The sequence below is a fragment of the Triplophysa rosa genome, linkage group LG14 (assembly GCF_024868665.1).
Source record: "Triplophysa rosa linkage group LG14, Trosa_1v2, whole genome shotgun sequence".
In the NCBI taxonomy this organism is placed as follows: Eukaryota; Metazoa; Chordata; class Actinopteri; order Cypriniformes; family Nemacheilidae; genus Triplophysa; species Triplophysa rosa.
Window position 1 is genome coordinate 22,096,242 of NC_079903.1, and position 17,905 is coordinate 22,114,146.

At 39.8% G+C, this 17,905-nt stretch overlaps 1 protein-coding gene across 1 annotated transcript in view; it reads right to left on the minus strand.

The window, feature by feature from the left end:
• mecom (MDS1 and EVI1 complex locus) overlaps positions 1–17,905 on the minus strand; it is a 138,695-nt gene that overhangs the window by 75,155 nt on the left and 45,635 nt on the right. The window contains 1 exon segment of the mRNA XM_057351660.1: positions 10,710–11,065. Coding sequence (XP_057207643.1) covers positions 10,710–11,065 — 356 coding nt within the window.

Below are 17,905 nucleotides of genomic sequence, written 5' to 3' on the forward strand. Positions count from 1 at the left end.
TCTCTCTCTCTCTCTCTCTCTCTCTCTCTCTCTCTCTCTCTCTCTCTCTCTCTCTCTCTCTCTCTCTCTCTCTCTCTCTCTCTCTCCCTCTCTCTCCCTTTCTCTCTCCCTTTCTCTCTCTCTCTCTCCCTCTCTCTCTGTCTCTGTCTCCCTCTCCCTCTCTCTCTCTCTATTTCTCTCTCTCTCTCTCACTCTCTCTCTCTCTATGATAATTCCTCTAGTTTTCTTTCTCGTCTTTTCATGTTTCTTTCACCTGCAGTCAGTTCTTCGTTTTATGCTGATCTTGTCTGGACTTATTGTTTTGGTTCTGGCGAACTCTCATTCTTTCTCACTTTCTCCCCCCGACCCGACCGCCCTTCATCCTCAGGTTAGAGTAACTGGATCTGTTTTGCTGAGGTCTATTCTTAGTTGAGTAGGTAAGCGTGTATGTGTGTGTGTGCACGTTCAGGTTGAGTGGCATTTCTGAACTGTCTACCCCACACAGACGTTTAGAGCGAGCTAACGTAAAACACATGATAATACAGCCTGTGTCAGCTCCAATCACACACACACCACAACTTCATACACAATTACACACAAACACACACACACTGCTCTATTTCTGCTCCTTCAGTTGCTTTAAAAACAATATCAGTGAGCATGAGAGAGAGAGAATTACTGAGTAAAAGTTTTAAAACATCAGTTTGCAAACCAGATATTTCAACAGCATGTACAGGTTTGGTTATATTGAGAGGGCCAAAAATGATAATCATAAATATAGTGAAAATATAATCAAAAATCATAAATATAGTGAAAAAAAGTTGTATGATTTAAAATGTCTCCAAAACTTTACATCTAATTACATCAATAGATTTGTGTGGGAGTTCATTTTAGAGTTAGGAAATAGAAAACATAACTTGCCATGTCTGAAAACAGTGGAAGTCTAGACAATCTAAACGTTTATCAAACAAAATCATGTTTAAAAATGGTAAATACAATAATAAAGAACTTCAGATTAAAACAAATGATGGTGGCATTAATAATTGAAATATTCACACTTATTTCTGGTGTGCATATAGATCAGGGTTTTTTGACTACAAGGCCTTTGACTACACTGCATTCAACAATATTCTAAGAAAAATTTCGACCCCAAATAAAATATTTCAGAGCTTGATATTAACTCGAAAAGTGTTTATTCAATATAAAAATGGACAAATAATAAGAAATATCTTGTTTTAAAACGTATTTTTTGTCTGATTTTAAATTAGGTCATGGCGCCCCTGTTGAGAACCACTGATGTAGACTGTTTCATCAGATGCACACGCTGGCCCGAAGGTAACTTCCGGTATGTGTTTGGTTATAATATAACCATTTATTTGACATTTAATTTATATTCATATTTTATTGTATATGAATTGTATTAAATTCATTTAAAACTACTCATCAGTTATTGATTCTTTGCAGAGGTCTACCGGAAGTTAAGTTTGGGCCACATAACGTTTATGTTGTTGCGGCCGAAACCGTTTATATGAGTGACAGGTTTTCTATTATTGTGTGGAGAACAAATTGTCCATATCACCTATGCTTTGGGGATCGGCCAATGGCTTTCATGAAGAAAACCACACTAACGTTCAAAATCTACAAATGCAAAAAAGGGTTATGTATGAGTAAGGATTAGGGTAGAATTACCTTACACTCTGATTTGATGGAGAACACACATTAGTTATGACATATTTGTCATATTTAACTACTGCTGTGTGAAAAATGATAAGAAATATGTCTCTATTAATAATGCTACTCTTGTGTCATAGATGTAAACAACGCATCTCAGTATGTATTAGATCCCAAACACAACACAAGCAGTACAAGTTTGTCTTATTTACTTAAATATGGCCATTTATGTAAGAATGGCTTTACAATTTATACAAATTCACTCCGTTGTGTTTTACAAAAGTGACCCGTAGAATGCACTGCATTTCTATCCCTCGTTCATTTCAATCGAATCAATGGGGTCTACTGTACGCAAAAAACACGGCGAGAGACAGACCGATGGAAAAAGAGCAAGACAGGTTGTGGATGGCCACAATCCGCCAAAATGCAGGAATGTTTGAAATAAGGTCTTGCTCCTTCATATTAACGGCACAATCTTGGGTTACAGACATGATATTGAAAAACATGAGTCTTTTCCAACGCAACCCCGGAGACCAAAACATACTGTCAAGACCACTCAAACATGTCTGTTTGAAAACTGAACAGCTTCCAGGTCACTGGTACACATCTGCTTAGATTTGAAGTATTTTCATAATTAGGAAATTACCCCAGAAATGACTGGCAATCATGTTTTCGGTTTAACCCTGACATAAGCATCAGCCGGAGCGATTGACAACTTGACAATTTGATGCAAACATATTTCCATGAAAACTTCTGGAACATTAACGTTTGCTTGAGCTGTACAGGTTTCAGGGGTGGAAACAATTATAGGACACGGAATTCTGAGTGTAACGGTATTTTAGTGCTAACACGGTACTATATAAAGCTAAAGTGATTTTTGGATGCTATTAGCCGCCTAGTGGCCACGGCCGAGCGTCATGTGCATTTCATGTACAGAGTAAAACCGTTGGCTTATATTATCCTAGTTAAAGATACAGCTCACCCTAAAATAAAAATTGTTTCATCATTTAGTCACCATCATGTCACTGCAAACTTGTATGACGCTGATAACGAACAAAACTGGCCACCATTGACGTTCATTGTATGGACGCAAAACCACTTTGAGACATTTCTCAAAATATCTTCTTTTGTGTTTCACAGAAGAAAGTCATACAGGTTTCAAACTAAATAAGGGCGAATAAATGATGACAGACACTTTATTTATTTTTTTGGTAAACTATCCCTTTAAGTTTCAGTGATCTACAACCACTTACTTTCCTACATTTGTAATGGAAACCTCAGCAAGTATGTGAAAAGAGTCTTTTCGAGCCCGATCAGCAGGTCTGCATTCTTGTCTGGTGTAGAAAAGAAAGGAAGGCCTGAGATAGAGGCAGAGACAGGAAGAGGAAGGCTCATTCTAATGAAACCCCGCCCCATCCTCCCCACAGAGCTTTTCAGCAGGTACACCCCCTGCACCCAAACACACCCCCCTATTCTTACACATCTAATGAGGTCACGACCTTTAGCGGCACCCCCCCTCACCTGGCATTGTGACACGTCCACACACCTTACCATTGCTAAAAATGCCTTTGTTCTGACATCATTTCTATACCGACTCTATAAGTATTTAACTCCGGCTTCCCCATCCCGCTGAGAGACACGGAAAGATGCAGAGAAAGCAAAATGGGCCGTTTCGCTTTAAAGATTAGTTTGTGTATTCCCTCATTCTGTGGGTCTGCAACATATTGAAAATCAACTTTTCGTTGACAGAAATCTCAAATTAAATTCACAATGCTTGACATTCGTGTGAAAATTAAGTTGGTTAATATGACCAAAGTGATGAAAGCTTATGAAAACAAACGTTTCTATTTCGTCAGAATAACATTCCCTGATGAATTAGAAATAAATGCTACGTCAAATTTGGAATGTTTCTTTAAAACAAAGTGCAAGTGAAATTCACTCGAGACCCAATACGCTTAATCTTTCGTTCTAGTTCCTTCTCTGTCCCCCGGAGAACAAGTGCGTGAATGAATGTGAATACTTTAAAACATAATGCTTCATAAAAACACATGAGATGAGTTCTAGAAGCCTCCGTGAATGGCTGGTGTGTGTGAGGTCGGTTACTCTGAGACAGGGATTAAACTTCCTTTCGGGCCATGAAAAAGAGAGGAGGAATATATATCGCGGAGGAAGAATGTGGGAAAACAAGGAGCGGATAAATATTTCTGAGGACGAATGACGCATCGAGCAGACGCGATCGGGAGAATGACAGACGGAAGGTTTCGGCACAAAAGACGGACAGAAAGAGAGAGAGGACGGAGAGCGGGATAGCAGGGTTAGAAAAAGAGAGGAGTGTGGAGACGGGCATGCTGTGGAGGACTAATCCCTCACCCCTATTCACACACACTCTTAATCTCCAACCACGTACACACACACACGCACACACACACACACACACACACGGGGCTAATCTCCAACGTCCCATCTATCGGTGTCCCAAAAGGTGCACAAAAGCTCCTGGACACCCCCCTCCACCACACACACACACACACACTTGCATATGTGTGTGAAACATACACACCTCCGTGGGGTCAGCACACTGACCTGCACAGATAATCAGAGCACATCAAAATGTTTAAGCTTAGCACAATGGCTTTGTGTGTGTGTGTGTGTGTGTGTGTGTGTGTGTGTGTGTGTGAGAACGTGTTGGTGAGGCAGGTGGTTGTTTTGTTTACTACAGTCAGGTGAACTCGTAACTCGACAGCTTTCATCACTTCAAAACACACTCACAAGGACTACAAGTTCAAATGTGTGATGACGGTTGACAGAGCTTCTGCACTTTAGTGACAAACTTCCCTCGTAATCTCTGTGCAGATATCCCAACACGAGTCCCACACAAACCCAATGTCGCACGTACACAGACACAACTTTACCACAACCCCACAACATCTACATGAAAGCTGTACAGCCAGAAATACAGCGCACACACCCAAACGTACAACCAAATAAACATGTGCAGTGCACATTCACAAAAACACTTCTGCACACATTTGCACACATAACCCCAAACAAACACACACGCAAAACAAATAACATTTACATAAACCTGTGTACAGGCACGCAAACAAACCAGCAAACGCTTGTATAGCACACAATCACACACACGACAAACACACACTACACACACTTGTACAGTAAACAATCACAAAACACCTGGCAAGTAGACCATCGTTCACATTATAACTATAACGGTCACTATAAAAAGAATGTTTTAAAACGTCTTAATTCGGGAGAATAGCGCGGTCACACCATAAGGATAAAGATACAGAGAACGGTATCGTTGGGATCACTTTCAGACAGATTTTTTTCCAGCTGATGAACGATAAAACAGACTGCGAGACAGTTTTTGGCATATAACGTTTGACTATTGGTGATCGCAACGAGGGCTGGCTCCAGGCATGGGCAGGGGTGGGCTGAGCCCACCTAAACGTCTGTCTTGCCCACCCAATGAGAATAAAAAAACAACACCAAAAATTGCAGTATTTTCTATTGGTTGAAAGCAACGTCACTCTTCCCTCACAGAGTGGCTTTAGCTTGTAACAGAGATGCTGGTGGAAGCAAAATAATGGAATTTTAGGCGCACTGCACGCTTGCTTTGGGTTTATCATAAACAGCATGTAAAATTAATTGTGCAGTAAAATCAGATTCATTTATTGTAACGGGAGTTTTTGCAGTCTTATTTTGTGAAGGAGAAGCGAGCGGTAACATTAACAAACAGCTATTATTTGCTTGCAATATTTAGGCTAGATTTTAACTTATCGACCGTCAGGAATGACCGAAAGATCCAGCTTTACAAATACATCTGTCTCCCTCCATCTCAAACACCCCAATTCATGCTGAAGGTGGTAGCGAAACACTGAGCAAAAGAGTTTAGTTTAGGCACGCTGCGCGCTCACGGACCTCATACACAACAGCGGATAAGATGTAAAGTTCACTGTGCACTGCAGTGTAATCAGATTCATTCATTAAAATTAAATAAATTAAACAGAAGTCAGTGTTCGTTCAGTGATGGGGAATGTTCTTAGCCAGCTTTCTTTATAGGCTTCTATTTATTTTACATAACCGCTTTATTAATGCGTAAAACATCAATAAAATCAAACACAATTACAAAATGAAGGGCAATAATCAACAATAATTATTTTTGTTTTAATCTCGCAGTCTTCTGTATTGAATGTCTGTTTTATATATTTATAACATCATAAATCATTTAAATCCTGCATGTATTGAAGTCATATATTGCAGTGTTTGTTGAAAGTCACTCAACAGCAATATGAAAGACTGAGAGCATTATAATAAACTCATTTAAAAAAAGCAGGGTTATTTCATAAATCATCTTTTTAACTTTTTCTAATACATGTAGGCCTACAAACATTAGTTTTGTGTTGTTTAAAACTAAATATGAACTTGTTTTGTTTTTTACGATATTTCAGTTTTCTCCAGTTCTTTCTGGCAAATAAATGCAAATAAAAACAACATTTTTTTAATATGAAATTTGAGGAAATGTTGTCAGACGTTCACAGAAATAAACAAAAATGATAATTTTACCAAAACACATTCTTATCTTATCAAAAAAAAAAGATTTTCATTTTTTTCTGGATACCTGCTAGCCCACCCTTCTGCACCTGGCAGGAACCGGGCCTGATCGCAACGTGGGTTTTATGTCAGAATTAAAGACTGCAGTGGTCGGAAAGCGGTGTGTTTACAGCGGGATATTTTATATGTTATGAGTCAGCAAGCTGGCAAAATATATGCTTTACATACCGGACACGAGCGCACCTTCAGAGAGACCATCCGGCCTTTGCTGTCATATTTTGGAGAAAAGACTTCCGGGAATGAAAACGAAAAGGAAAGCACAGTTATAATGTGAACGGCCCTTAACAACTGGCGAACAAAACCTGTTCACTATCACACAAAATCCTGATTATGAATAAACAAACAAACAAACACTTAAAAATTGCACAATCACACACACAACACATACATTGACAAACATCTATGCACTATCAAACACGTTAAGAACAAACAAACAAACAAACAAACGCGCATAAAGTACAAAATCACACACACCAACACAATGTAAAAGAAACACCTGAGCATTATCACACAAACACCTGAAACAAACAAACAAACAAACAAACAAGTGTCAAGTAAAAAATCACACACACCAACACAATGTAAAAGAAACACCTGAGCATTATCACACAAACACCTGAAACAAACAAACAAACAAACAAGTGTCAAGTAAAAAATCACACACAGCAACACCTGTGTACTCACACAGACATCTGATTATGAGTGAACAAACAAACAAACACTTAAAAATGACACAATCACACACACAACACACACATTGACAAACATATGCACTATCAAACACATGTTACGAACAAACAAACAAACGCGCATAAAGTACAAAATCACACACACCAACACAATTTAAAACAGACACCTGAGCATTATCACACAAACACCTGCTATGAACAAACAAACAAACAAACAAACACACACACGCATCAAGCACAAAATCACACACATTAACACCTGGCAAACAAAACCTGTATACTATCACACAAACACCTGCTTAAACAAACACTTGTGAAGCTTAAAAATCACACGCCAAACAATCAAACACAATCAAACACACCAACACATACATTCACAAATATCAGTGCACTATCAAATACCTGCTACGATCAAACAAACAAACTCGCATAAACTACAAATTCACACACAACAACAACACAATGACAAACAAACACCTGTGCACTATCATGGAAACACCTGTTAAGAACAAACAAACAAACAAGCATGCGCCAAGTACAAAAGTCACACACACACCGAAACGACAAACGAACACACACACACACATAAATGTGAAGACAACACAACTGCATACACACAAACACACGCTCATAGTTGTGTAGAATATTTCAGCACTTGTGGCTTGAACGTGTTTCACACACACCCTCTTCATCAATGCCCCCAGATGGGTTTTGTCTTTGTCGTACCCTGGTGACATCACTCATCCACATGGCAGAATTGATGATGAAAGCAAACAGATCTATCTTCAGTCACATTTACCAAATCAATTTCATTTTTACAGTCTCTTGCATATTGGCATATTGACGGCTTCTCACGCGGCGGGAGGGGTCGTACAGACGAGCAGGAGCGAATGGCGGCGAGAGATGCTTAATGCCATTTACCATATTTAATGTGTCCATGCCATCATAGAATATCCCCTCTGAATAATGAGGCACTTCATCATAAATTCTTTACAACTTATTTACTTAATGGAGAGAGTTATGGCCCGCTGTCAGCCAGCTAATTAAACATAGTGATACAGCACTGCTGCGGCACGCTGTCATCCCTCCGCCATCCCTCTCCCTGCCTCTCTGTGGCTTCTCAGTTTCTTAAATACATATTATTCAAGCGTGCAATAAATTACCAATGAATTAAAATTCATGAAACCCTTTTTCTTCCTTTCCATGGAGAATGATAAAGCGAGAGGGGCAGCGAGAAAGAGTGCTTGCTCAAGACACTGTAAATCTAGCATTGGGAGGCAGGAGACTTTTCAATCATATTAAAACCTAATGTTTGCACATGCAGGACTTCAGGTGTCCATGCGTGGAAGCAAAAAAAAAGAGATTAGCAAGACGATTAAAATGCAAAATATTGTGTTTTCAATCACAAAAGCAAATTTGAACCTTTCAACAAGATTGAGTCAAAGTTAACCATAATTACACAGACCAACCAAACTTAAACCATAATGCCACATCCTGACGAAAACACTTCTGCGCTTTTTCTAAAAAACAATCTGGAACTGCTTATTAACTTTTAAGTCACCGTCATAAATCACGACTGTAATCTGACACAAACAGACCAGAACTAATCATAAAAGAAAACATGTCATAAAAACTGAATGCTTTTCGTTCAAAGCGTATAATTCACATTGCAGACCAACATACTACACATACTGCAAACGTAATGCCGAACTATTTTAAATTATTATTATTACACTATCGCAAACCCCCCCCGAGGCTGTCTATGAATTCACAATATGACATGAACATATACTGTATGCTTCGCACTTTTACCGCGCTTTCGCTGTAATATTATGCAGTAAACAAAAGCTTGTGCTATTCAATGAGGTTAAGAATTTCTTTATCCCTCTATTTAAACTTTCAATTAGCCTGATACCTTCTCTTGCAACCTCTCTAGCCGGGCGAAATTAGCCTAAACTGACCCCGACCAAGACGACACTCGACCTCTGGCCTGTCCTGTGACCCGGGTTCGAGTGGTGAGAGTAGTCTGACCAATATCTGATAGACAGGGCCATCGTGGGGTGAGGGGTGCTCCGAGCCGAGTCTTTAACCTGGATAAAAGCAGGATTTATGAGCGCTGGGGTTTAATGGAGTTTGGAAAGTTGGATTCAGACTCCTCCCACTGCGATGACATCACAGGGGAAGAATTGACCACTCTAATCTTTCAGGGAGGTCATGGCGCCATTGACCGAAAAGCCAGACAGAAGCAAATTATTCAGGTTATTGTGAGACTGCGGTAAACGGTAACTAAGGGGAATGCGTAAGTGTCCATCCTTTTGTACGCAGGGTCAATTCTTCAGTTAACCCTTAAGTGGCGTTCAGGTCTGTGAGACCCGTCTTTAATGCAAAAAATGAGCCTTAGACATTTATATTTATTCAAGATAAACATAGTTTTCTTCACCCGTTTTTCTTTTTTCACAAAAAATAAACCTCACCTATTTTATCAATACGATTCAACAGAGGTCAATGACAAATATTATTCATTTATGTTGTCCATGTTACTTGTAATTGGAATAAAGTAAACCTGAAAAAAACTGAAAAAAGTAAATCTGTAACGTATTATTATTAATGGCTGTATTGATTTAAAATCTAAATAATGCCACGTGTCCGCTAAACCCACAAACATTAGCTACAAAAAATGCTGAACACCATACAGGGGTTAAGTACACAAAAAATGAAGAAGGATTTATTCATATCATTCACGAGTCATATTTGTATATTGTGAAATATTGTGAAACGCTTGGTGTGATGGTTGCCAAATAAATTCTGAATTAACCCAAAATATGTTTTAAATTCAAAGAGAAAGTACAACGTATAACTTGCCTGATTTGTACATTTTTATCACATTTACATTCAGTCATTTAGCAGACCTATAATGTATCATCAATTATCATCTATAATGCACAATTATAATCTATAATCGTATAATAAACTAGAATGATTAATTTTCATTCTTTAAAACTATAAACTGAGAAATAAACTAAAAAAAATCACACACTTTTTGTGAAGTCAAAGTTATGTGATAAAAGTACTGTCAATATCCATTAATCACTGACAACATCATTAATAAACAAAGGAGTGGTGTATGTTGATTGCGGGAGATTAAAATAATATGTGACTCAAAATAGAAATATCTCAATAAAAAAATATCCAAAAACAAAAAAATAGTTCTATTGCACTTGATCAACAACAACGAAACTAAAATACATGAACATCATTATCATCTTGTGTCTACAGGACAACGAATATACTATACATAAAAAAGCAAATGATGTCCACACAACCAAGCTGCTTTATTCAAAATTTTTATTTCATTTATTTTTAACCATAATTATTTGAAAATGTGCCATATGGATCAAGCGTTAAAAGGAAATCGGGGTGTTGATATCACTGGCCTAACACTGACCAATCGCCTGTCTAGTAATTGTGACTAATGGGATTACGGCAACCGTTATCTGGGGTTACTGTGAGATCACAGAGCAGAGCAAAGGTGCTCCACCATAAAACATAAAGAGCAGGGTTAATCACACCGCCTCTCTTCTGATGACAGAGAAACCCTACATCACACCAGCGGCGCACGAGCCCGTGTTATCTGCCACGCTTTCCCCCCTGACCATGTGAAGATTTTCTTATCTCGGATAAGCCTGTTATCAGACTACTGTAAGAGAAAGGCTTCATCGGTTCATTATTTCATCCTACCTCCCATGCCTGGGTAGCACTTTCTGGTCTGTGCCTCAATGGTCCCTCGTAGGGTCCGAGACGCTCTCCCACCTCCAGATGCCTACGGGCCCAGACGCCCAGGGTTCCTTTGGACACGCCCGATTCTCGGATTTCAAAGTCTGGGGGCACGGATTCGAGCCCCTCCCCTGCCAGGTACATGGAAGTGTGGAATGATGGGTGGAAGGGCGAGGGGGCGAACGGCGAGACGGCCTCGTACGATAGGCCAGGGGAGGGAAGGTCTTTAGCAGCGGCCAGAGGCGATGGATCCGCATCAGAGGCTCTTCCAACTTCCTCCAGGTCATCAGAGGAGAAAAGGGAAAAGTCTTCGCCATCTCCTAAAGCAGAAATCGAAGAAAAGAAATCACTTTGTGAGGACTACATTGTGAGACAACATTATTTGACACCATTTATTTATTAAACAAACTAAAATTCTTTTTGGTTCTGTCGTGCTTCATAAATGAAACAACTTTCTTACATTTCAACATGTTGCTCATTCAAGGACTTCAGTGCCAACAAGAGTCAGCCTGAAGCTTCAAACCCAGCACCAGCTGTAGCACTTTTGTTTGGTTTGTTTCCGAAGACTCGCTCTTGCAGACCACAAGCAACCTCCAACATGTGACCGACCCTCCGCAGATACGAGTAAATATACATAGCGCCATAGAAAATATTTGACCACTAGAGCAGTTAAACAAACTTTCCGGGAAGGGGAAAATGGTTTGTGTCTGGAAAAACAGTTACTACAGTCTGGATATGAAAGTGTCAGGGGTGATAATCATCATCACGACCTCACAGATGACGCCCGCTTTGGATTGTTTGGATATAAGGAGGGGGAATCTCGACTCGAAGGATCCTTGGACTCGCTGTACACTTTTATGCTTCCTTATGATTCAGTCGGAAAACAGCGGATGCTGAAGTTGCTTGGGTTAATTATGAGCTGAATGTTGGGAGGATGTTGTCTGGGGACCTATGACCTCTCGCTCGTAGAGGAAAACCAGCGCGTGGCCGATGAGGGAAGTCTTTACATCGTCTGTCCTCAAATACTGTCCGCTCTGGGAGGATTGCGCATGACACGTTTGCCAAATTGCCAAAAACTTCATGCGAGGAAATCAGAGACGGCTTTAAAGGAACACTGATCGGTCACATGACACAGAACCAAAGACATGTTCAAGTTATTTACTTTTGTGTATTTGTACTCTCTTGAATCTAAGACATAAAATGCAGGTTCGTGTCATATCCCGATTCTCACCCCTCTCGTCCGACTAGTTTTATGTACCTTTTCTATTTTACCTAGCATAGCTAGCGCACCAGACCCAAGAGACTGTGGCTAAAAGCTAACACACGGTGGTAGCATGTTTTACCTAATGTGCCGTTGCTAACACGCTCAGAGCTAACCTGCTGTGCGTAAGTCACGGCAGGGCTAACATGCTGTGGTTAGCATGCTGTGGCTAACGTGTTGTGACAGGTAGTGGTGAGTGCTAATGAGGGCTGGGCCGCAATTCCTGCACATCTTCCTGTCTCCTCACATTCCTGGCGCTCCACGGGGTTCTACGCTACACGGTCATGGTCGTTCCGTTCACTGTGTTATTCCTCCTTATCCCATTAAAGACCATCTCCAAATCTTCTCCGTTTCTACTGCCGAGTTCTGTAATCTTCACTTATTAGTGTCATTTGCAAGACTTGTAAAATGAAGAAAGGCAACATGAAAGGATGACAGTCTAGTGCACACCCTCACAAAAGTAATGTGGTGGTAGTAGAAATGGTATGAGATTGTTATTTGATATATACACTACTGTACAAAAGTTTGGTGTCAATATTACTATTAACATTATTAACCTTTTAATCTGAAGGTGTATGTCCGAACCAGTAGTAAAAATATGCTTGTGTAAACCGTAATAGTTTCTTTAATTACAAAACTAGAATTGTATTGCATATAAAGTTTGACTTTTTGTCATGAAGGAAAATGATGGCGGGATGATGGGAGCTCCTTCAATACCATCTACAAAGCACCTCAGGGTGATACATCAAGAAGCTTGTAATGCCACTAGAGCATTTCTGCAACTTCTAGAAAAAGGGATAAATGCACAAAAGACGCTATTTTGGTCACAATACAATTTTTATCATTCTATAGTTCTGAGTTAACTTCAATTCTGAAATGTGAAAAAGTGACCCTAAACTTTTGAACAGTAGTGTATAGCATGGCAGTAAATTTCATGAACCTACAGTAAAAGGTTTATGGAGAAAAAAACTCCTGAGAAATATTCATGGTTGTACCATCATACATATCCGAACGAATCTGGTTTTCAGATATTGTATCAAGATACTACCCCCCCCCAAAAAACACACAAACTAAAAAACACAAGACTTTCTAGTAAGTGCAGGTTGAAGTTCTGGTCTTTCATTGATTAAAGCAAGAGAAACATGCCAACACTTAAAATTCTGAAATTCATGCAGATGCTATGTTGACGACAAGATTATTACATTATCCAGTTTCATGACATTTTTTTTTCATTATTTTCACTACTGTTCTCTGATTTTTGGACCCCACTAAAACCACATTTCCTCAAAATGATGCAGTAAATTCAAACTCAAGATATCTTCAGCTTAATACAGACATAACTACTACCTCTGAATCACAGGTGACCGGCCCGAACTAAGTCATTCCAGATGTTCCGTTTTCTGCCGTTTACAATATTTCACTTTACAACACACGCAAACGCACACGAGCACATGCAGGCGCACTTCAAAATGACAGCTGAGGACCTGGTTAGGGCCTCCACCGCACGCCTGCGGATTCACTGAGCACGAGAGGCCGCGATGCTCGTCTGAGCGGTGCTATTTAAACCTGCCTCTGCCCACAGAGAGAGTGAAAGCTAGTTGGCCGCAGTCTTCAAACCCTGAGCTTTTAAAGGTAACTTAATCTGTCCTCTGCCAAGCCTCCCTTCCTGCCGCTCCAAATGATGGGCTTTACCCGGCCTGTTAAAGAAACCTGGGGGAAAAAACCTTACGGTAGGGGACGCAAAACAAGCAGTGCGGGGGATTTCTTTTGGTCTATAAACATATATTTCTGAAACGACCTTAAAGAAAAATACACTGTAGTGAAGTGCAAAACGCTGTTTATTTCTTTCAAAAGTTTGGGTATTAGATTGCAGATAAGGAAACGTGGTTTGGTGTGGGTAAGTGCTGAGGTTTTAGTGGCTTGCTTTAAGGCTCGTGAGGTTGGTTTTATATATTTGGAATTAATTGATTAGATTAGGATAAGTAAAGTTATCGACCACCGATGTGAAACGTGATGTTGTGCGAAGACTGTGAGTTTCCCATAATCTACACCAGTTCCCCCTCTCGACTGAACAGATAACATCAGTATGGACACAGACGGGCAATTAGAGACAAACGGAAAGGATTGTCCCGCGCTAGAGAACATCCTCAGAATAGGACATTCTAGAATAGAACAGTGACACAACCTATAAATGTCCCAGGCAGCGCTGATGTCACTTACACCCAACCATCACAATCTGTGAACACTGAAGAATAGGAGCATTTCCTGTCATTTAATATAGAATAACGCATCACTTCCCGTTCCACCCGTACAGTGGCATTTAATAGCAATGGTGAATGAGCATGTGTGTCTGTAAAGACATTCATTGTTGTCCTCGACAAAGACGTGTGGTAGGAAGAAACGCCCACAGGAGAGCGATGGAAATATATAGAAAGGATATAAGATTGATAACATGTCAGTCAAGATGCAGTTTACATAAATAAACATGTACTGTAACAGTAATAAGGTTTTCATTAGTACAACGTGTTTAATTCATAAAGCAGTAACTGGCCGGACACTAAACTCAATTTTACAAACTAAATTATTATTCCAAAAAAATTGTATAATCACAGAATTATTCACAGAGAAAAACACACACACACAAACAAAAACAGTGTTAAAACTCCCAAGCCGAAAAGCCAAATGTCTAAAGTCTAAGAACATAATAAAAAATATAAGAATGTAAAGAAAAAAATATATAAATATATTTTTTATGTTTTTCTTAAATAGTTAGATTTAAAACAAACCGAAATAAAAATTATTAATCTGAAATACTGAAATGTGGAGTCCCATTCCAGCTAGACTGCATGTTGTCATACCAAAAACAAAAAAAATAATTTTCGTTTTTTTAATTTTGTTAATTAAGTAGTTTGTAAAAATGTACATTTTTACCTAAATTGTTATGTTAGAAAATGTGTATTAGGAAAAACGAAACGTATTCACTCAGAATAATAAAACGTAAGCATTCCTACTAGTAGTCCTAGACTTGCCCCCCCCCCCGCTGTAGATATGCGCCCTTAACATCTGAATTACAAATGAAATACCCATTCCGCACGTATTATGAAATATAATGCATCGCTTATGGCACGCAAGTCAGTTCATTACTTATAATTTTGTGAGTAAACATCAGTGACTGTGTGTTTGTGTGTGTGTGTGCGTGTGTGCAGTTTTCACCTCTGCTCTGGGGTTCTGCTGTGCTCATACATCACGCGATTACTGTGGGCGGCACGGGACCCCGCGTCATTACCACCAGCATTAAAGATGATAGAACCGGCCATTAATCACCATGACAACACGCCCTAATGGAGAGGTGACCCAGTCAACGCCCGCGGACGTCGGGACGTACGCACACACACATCTACGGAACCAAAATGGGAGTACACGTGGCAGAACACACACACACACACACACACACACACACACACACACACACACCCTGCAGTAGTGTAGTCTGTAAATATAGAAACAAGGTGCTCTAAGGGGCTGTGCTGAGATAGGAGTCTTTAAACGAAATGATTGAAGGAGCAGATTAAAAAAAGAAAGGACCTAAAGAAACGCTGCACCCTTTTTCTCGACTCTTTCAATCTCCGTTTACACACACACTCACACGCGCGCATACACACACCTCCTTCATGCTTAACGTATTTGACAACTCACCCCTTCGGTCTGAAAAAGCGACAAAGCAACGCTACAACAACATTTCCTACTTTCGCCAACTCCAGCACAAACGACCAATGAAACACGTCCCACCTGCCACTATTCACCGGCCACTTAAGACGGCTTCGCGCTGCACCGATAAATAGAGTTTCAAACACGTTTCAACATTGGGATTGTCACATTCACGCTGTCCCGACAAACATTAACAGACTGTGTTGTGGACGAAGCCCCTTTGAGAGACGAAGAGATCATAGTTCACCCAAAATAAAAATGATGTCCTCATTTTTTCACCCTCGTTTTATTCAAAACCTGTATGACATACTTTCGCAATACAAAGGAAGATATTTTGAAAAATGTGATTTTGTGTCCATACAATGGAAGTCAATGGAGGTCAATGCTGTTTGGTTACCAACGTTCTTCAAAATATCTTCTTTTGTGTTCTGCTAAAAAAAGAAAGAAAATCCCACAGGTTTGGAATAACATGAGAGTGAGTAAATGATGAAAGAATAATGAACCTTACATTACGATTGCACTGTAGAAATACAGGACTTGACATTCCTAATGAACTTGAAGCGCTTCTCCATCTTCTCAAACACGGATGGACTCCGCATCAGCCCGGTGTAAATGTTCACATTGTGTGCGCTTCAGGCAACTAATGACAACAGGAAGATCTGTTTTTACCGGGTCAGGATTTATGACTTCATCGAGAGACAGCCAGAGGGCTGCGAGGAGAAACCTGACCTGATAAGCAACAAAGCAATACGAGCGCACTGGGCCCGTTTCCCAGCCGGGGATTATTTAGCCAAGACTATGACTGAAATGAATTTTCTATGGTGTATCAATATCGGCTTTATTTCGTTCGCTGCCAGACCTAATCTCTTCACAATTACATTGAAAACAATTCCGGCAGGTTTGCGAACATAAATTTGCCAAAACGTGGATCTATTCAAACATGGGTACGCGTAATCCTGAAGCACATTTTTTCCACACCGAAAAGACTTCGGCGCTAAAACACACGCTGACACCGAAGTCGGACAGGAGCGGAGCGGCTACAAACCGCTGCACAAGCCGCGCCACATTCACGAGACATTCCAGCCCCGGTCCTGGCTAACAAACCCGAGACTCTGTTACCAGCCTTTGTGTATACAGAATTAAGACTCGACTCTCTCACTGGCCACTGGAGACCGGCGGGACTAAATGAGTACATTTGTCTTCTCAATGGCCTGGCTGATTGGATGTTTAGAAAGAGTGTACGAGTGTGTGTGTGTGTGTGTGTGTGTGTGTGTGTGTGTATAGAGCAGATGTAAGGGAAAGAGAAGCAATCCACACAATACATAATTAACCCAGACAGTCAATTGAATGAGAGAACTGAAGGATCAGGGTGAGAATCCTACAGACTCACAAACACACAAACGCAAACATACCGCAAGTATTAACTCAACGGCTGTTCACACAATCCCTCTTCAATCACAAACACACAAGAAAAACGTGGAATACACACTGTTTTTGCAGGTTGTGAAGGGGGAACAGTATGCAAATTGTCTAAACATATAAAAAGGATTAAGTGTGTTTGCCAAAATGTTTAGTAGGCCTAACAAGATCAACTACAATTGTTAACATATTAACTTTTCCTATTTAATAACTCTTCTCGATTCATTGTTCCATTTAAATCCCCAAAATGTCTACTTTCTATTCGATTCGATTCGAATTTTATTCAATTCTAATCAAAATTCAAAATAAAAATAAATGACTAAGATCTAGGTATTTCTTTATGGTATCCAATGATGCAATAAAACTACTTTTTACGTTGACTTTTCCCCAAAATGAATGAATTCAACGTGACCAAAAAACGACTACGACGTATTGTGCTTTGATTTGAAACATTTGCCTTGTACAGATCACCCAGTTCTCATATCATCCCAAAGCTGTATGACTTTCTTCTCCGGAAATAAAAGATATTTAGGAGAACGTAGCTAACCAAACACTGACTTCCGTTGTATTCTGAGACATTTCTCAAAATATCTTCTTTTGTGTTCCACAGAACAGTCATAGCCTACAGGTTTAAATGATGATGAAAGATTGTTTCGGTTTTAGTTGAACTATCCGTTCAAATAGTATGCAGAATATGCAGTAAACAGTATTCCATTCTGAACATACCCGTACTCTCACTGTGACCTGTGAGACTCACTAAGAGCGTCTTAAT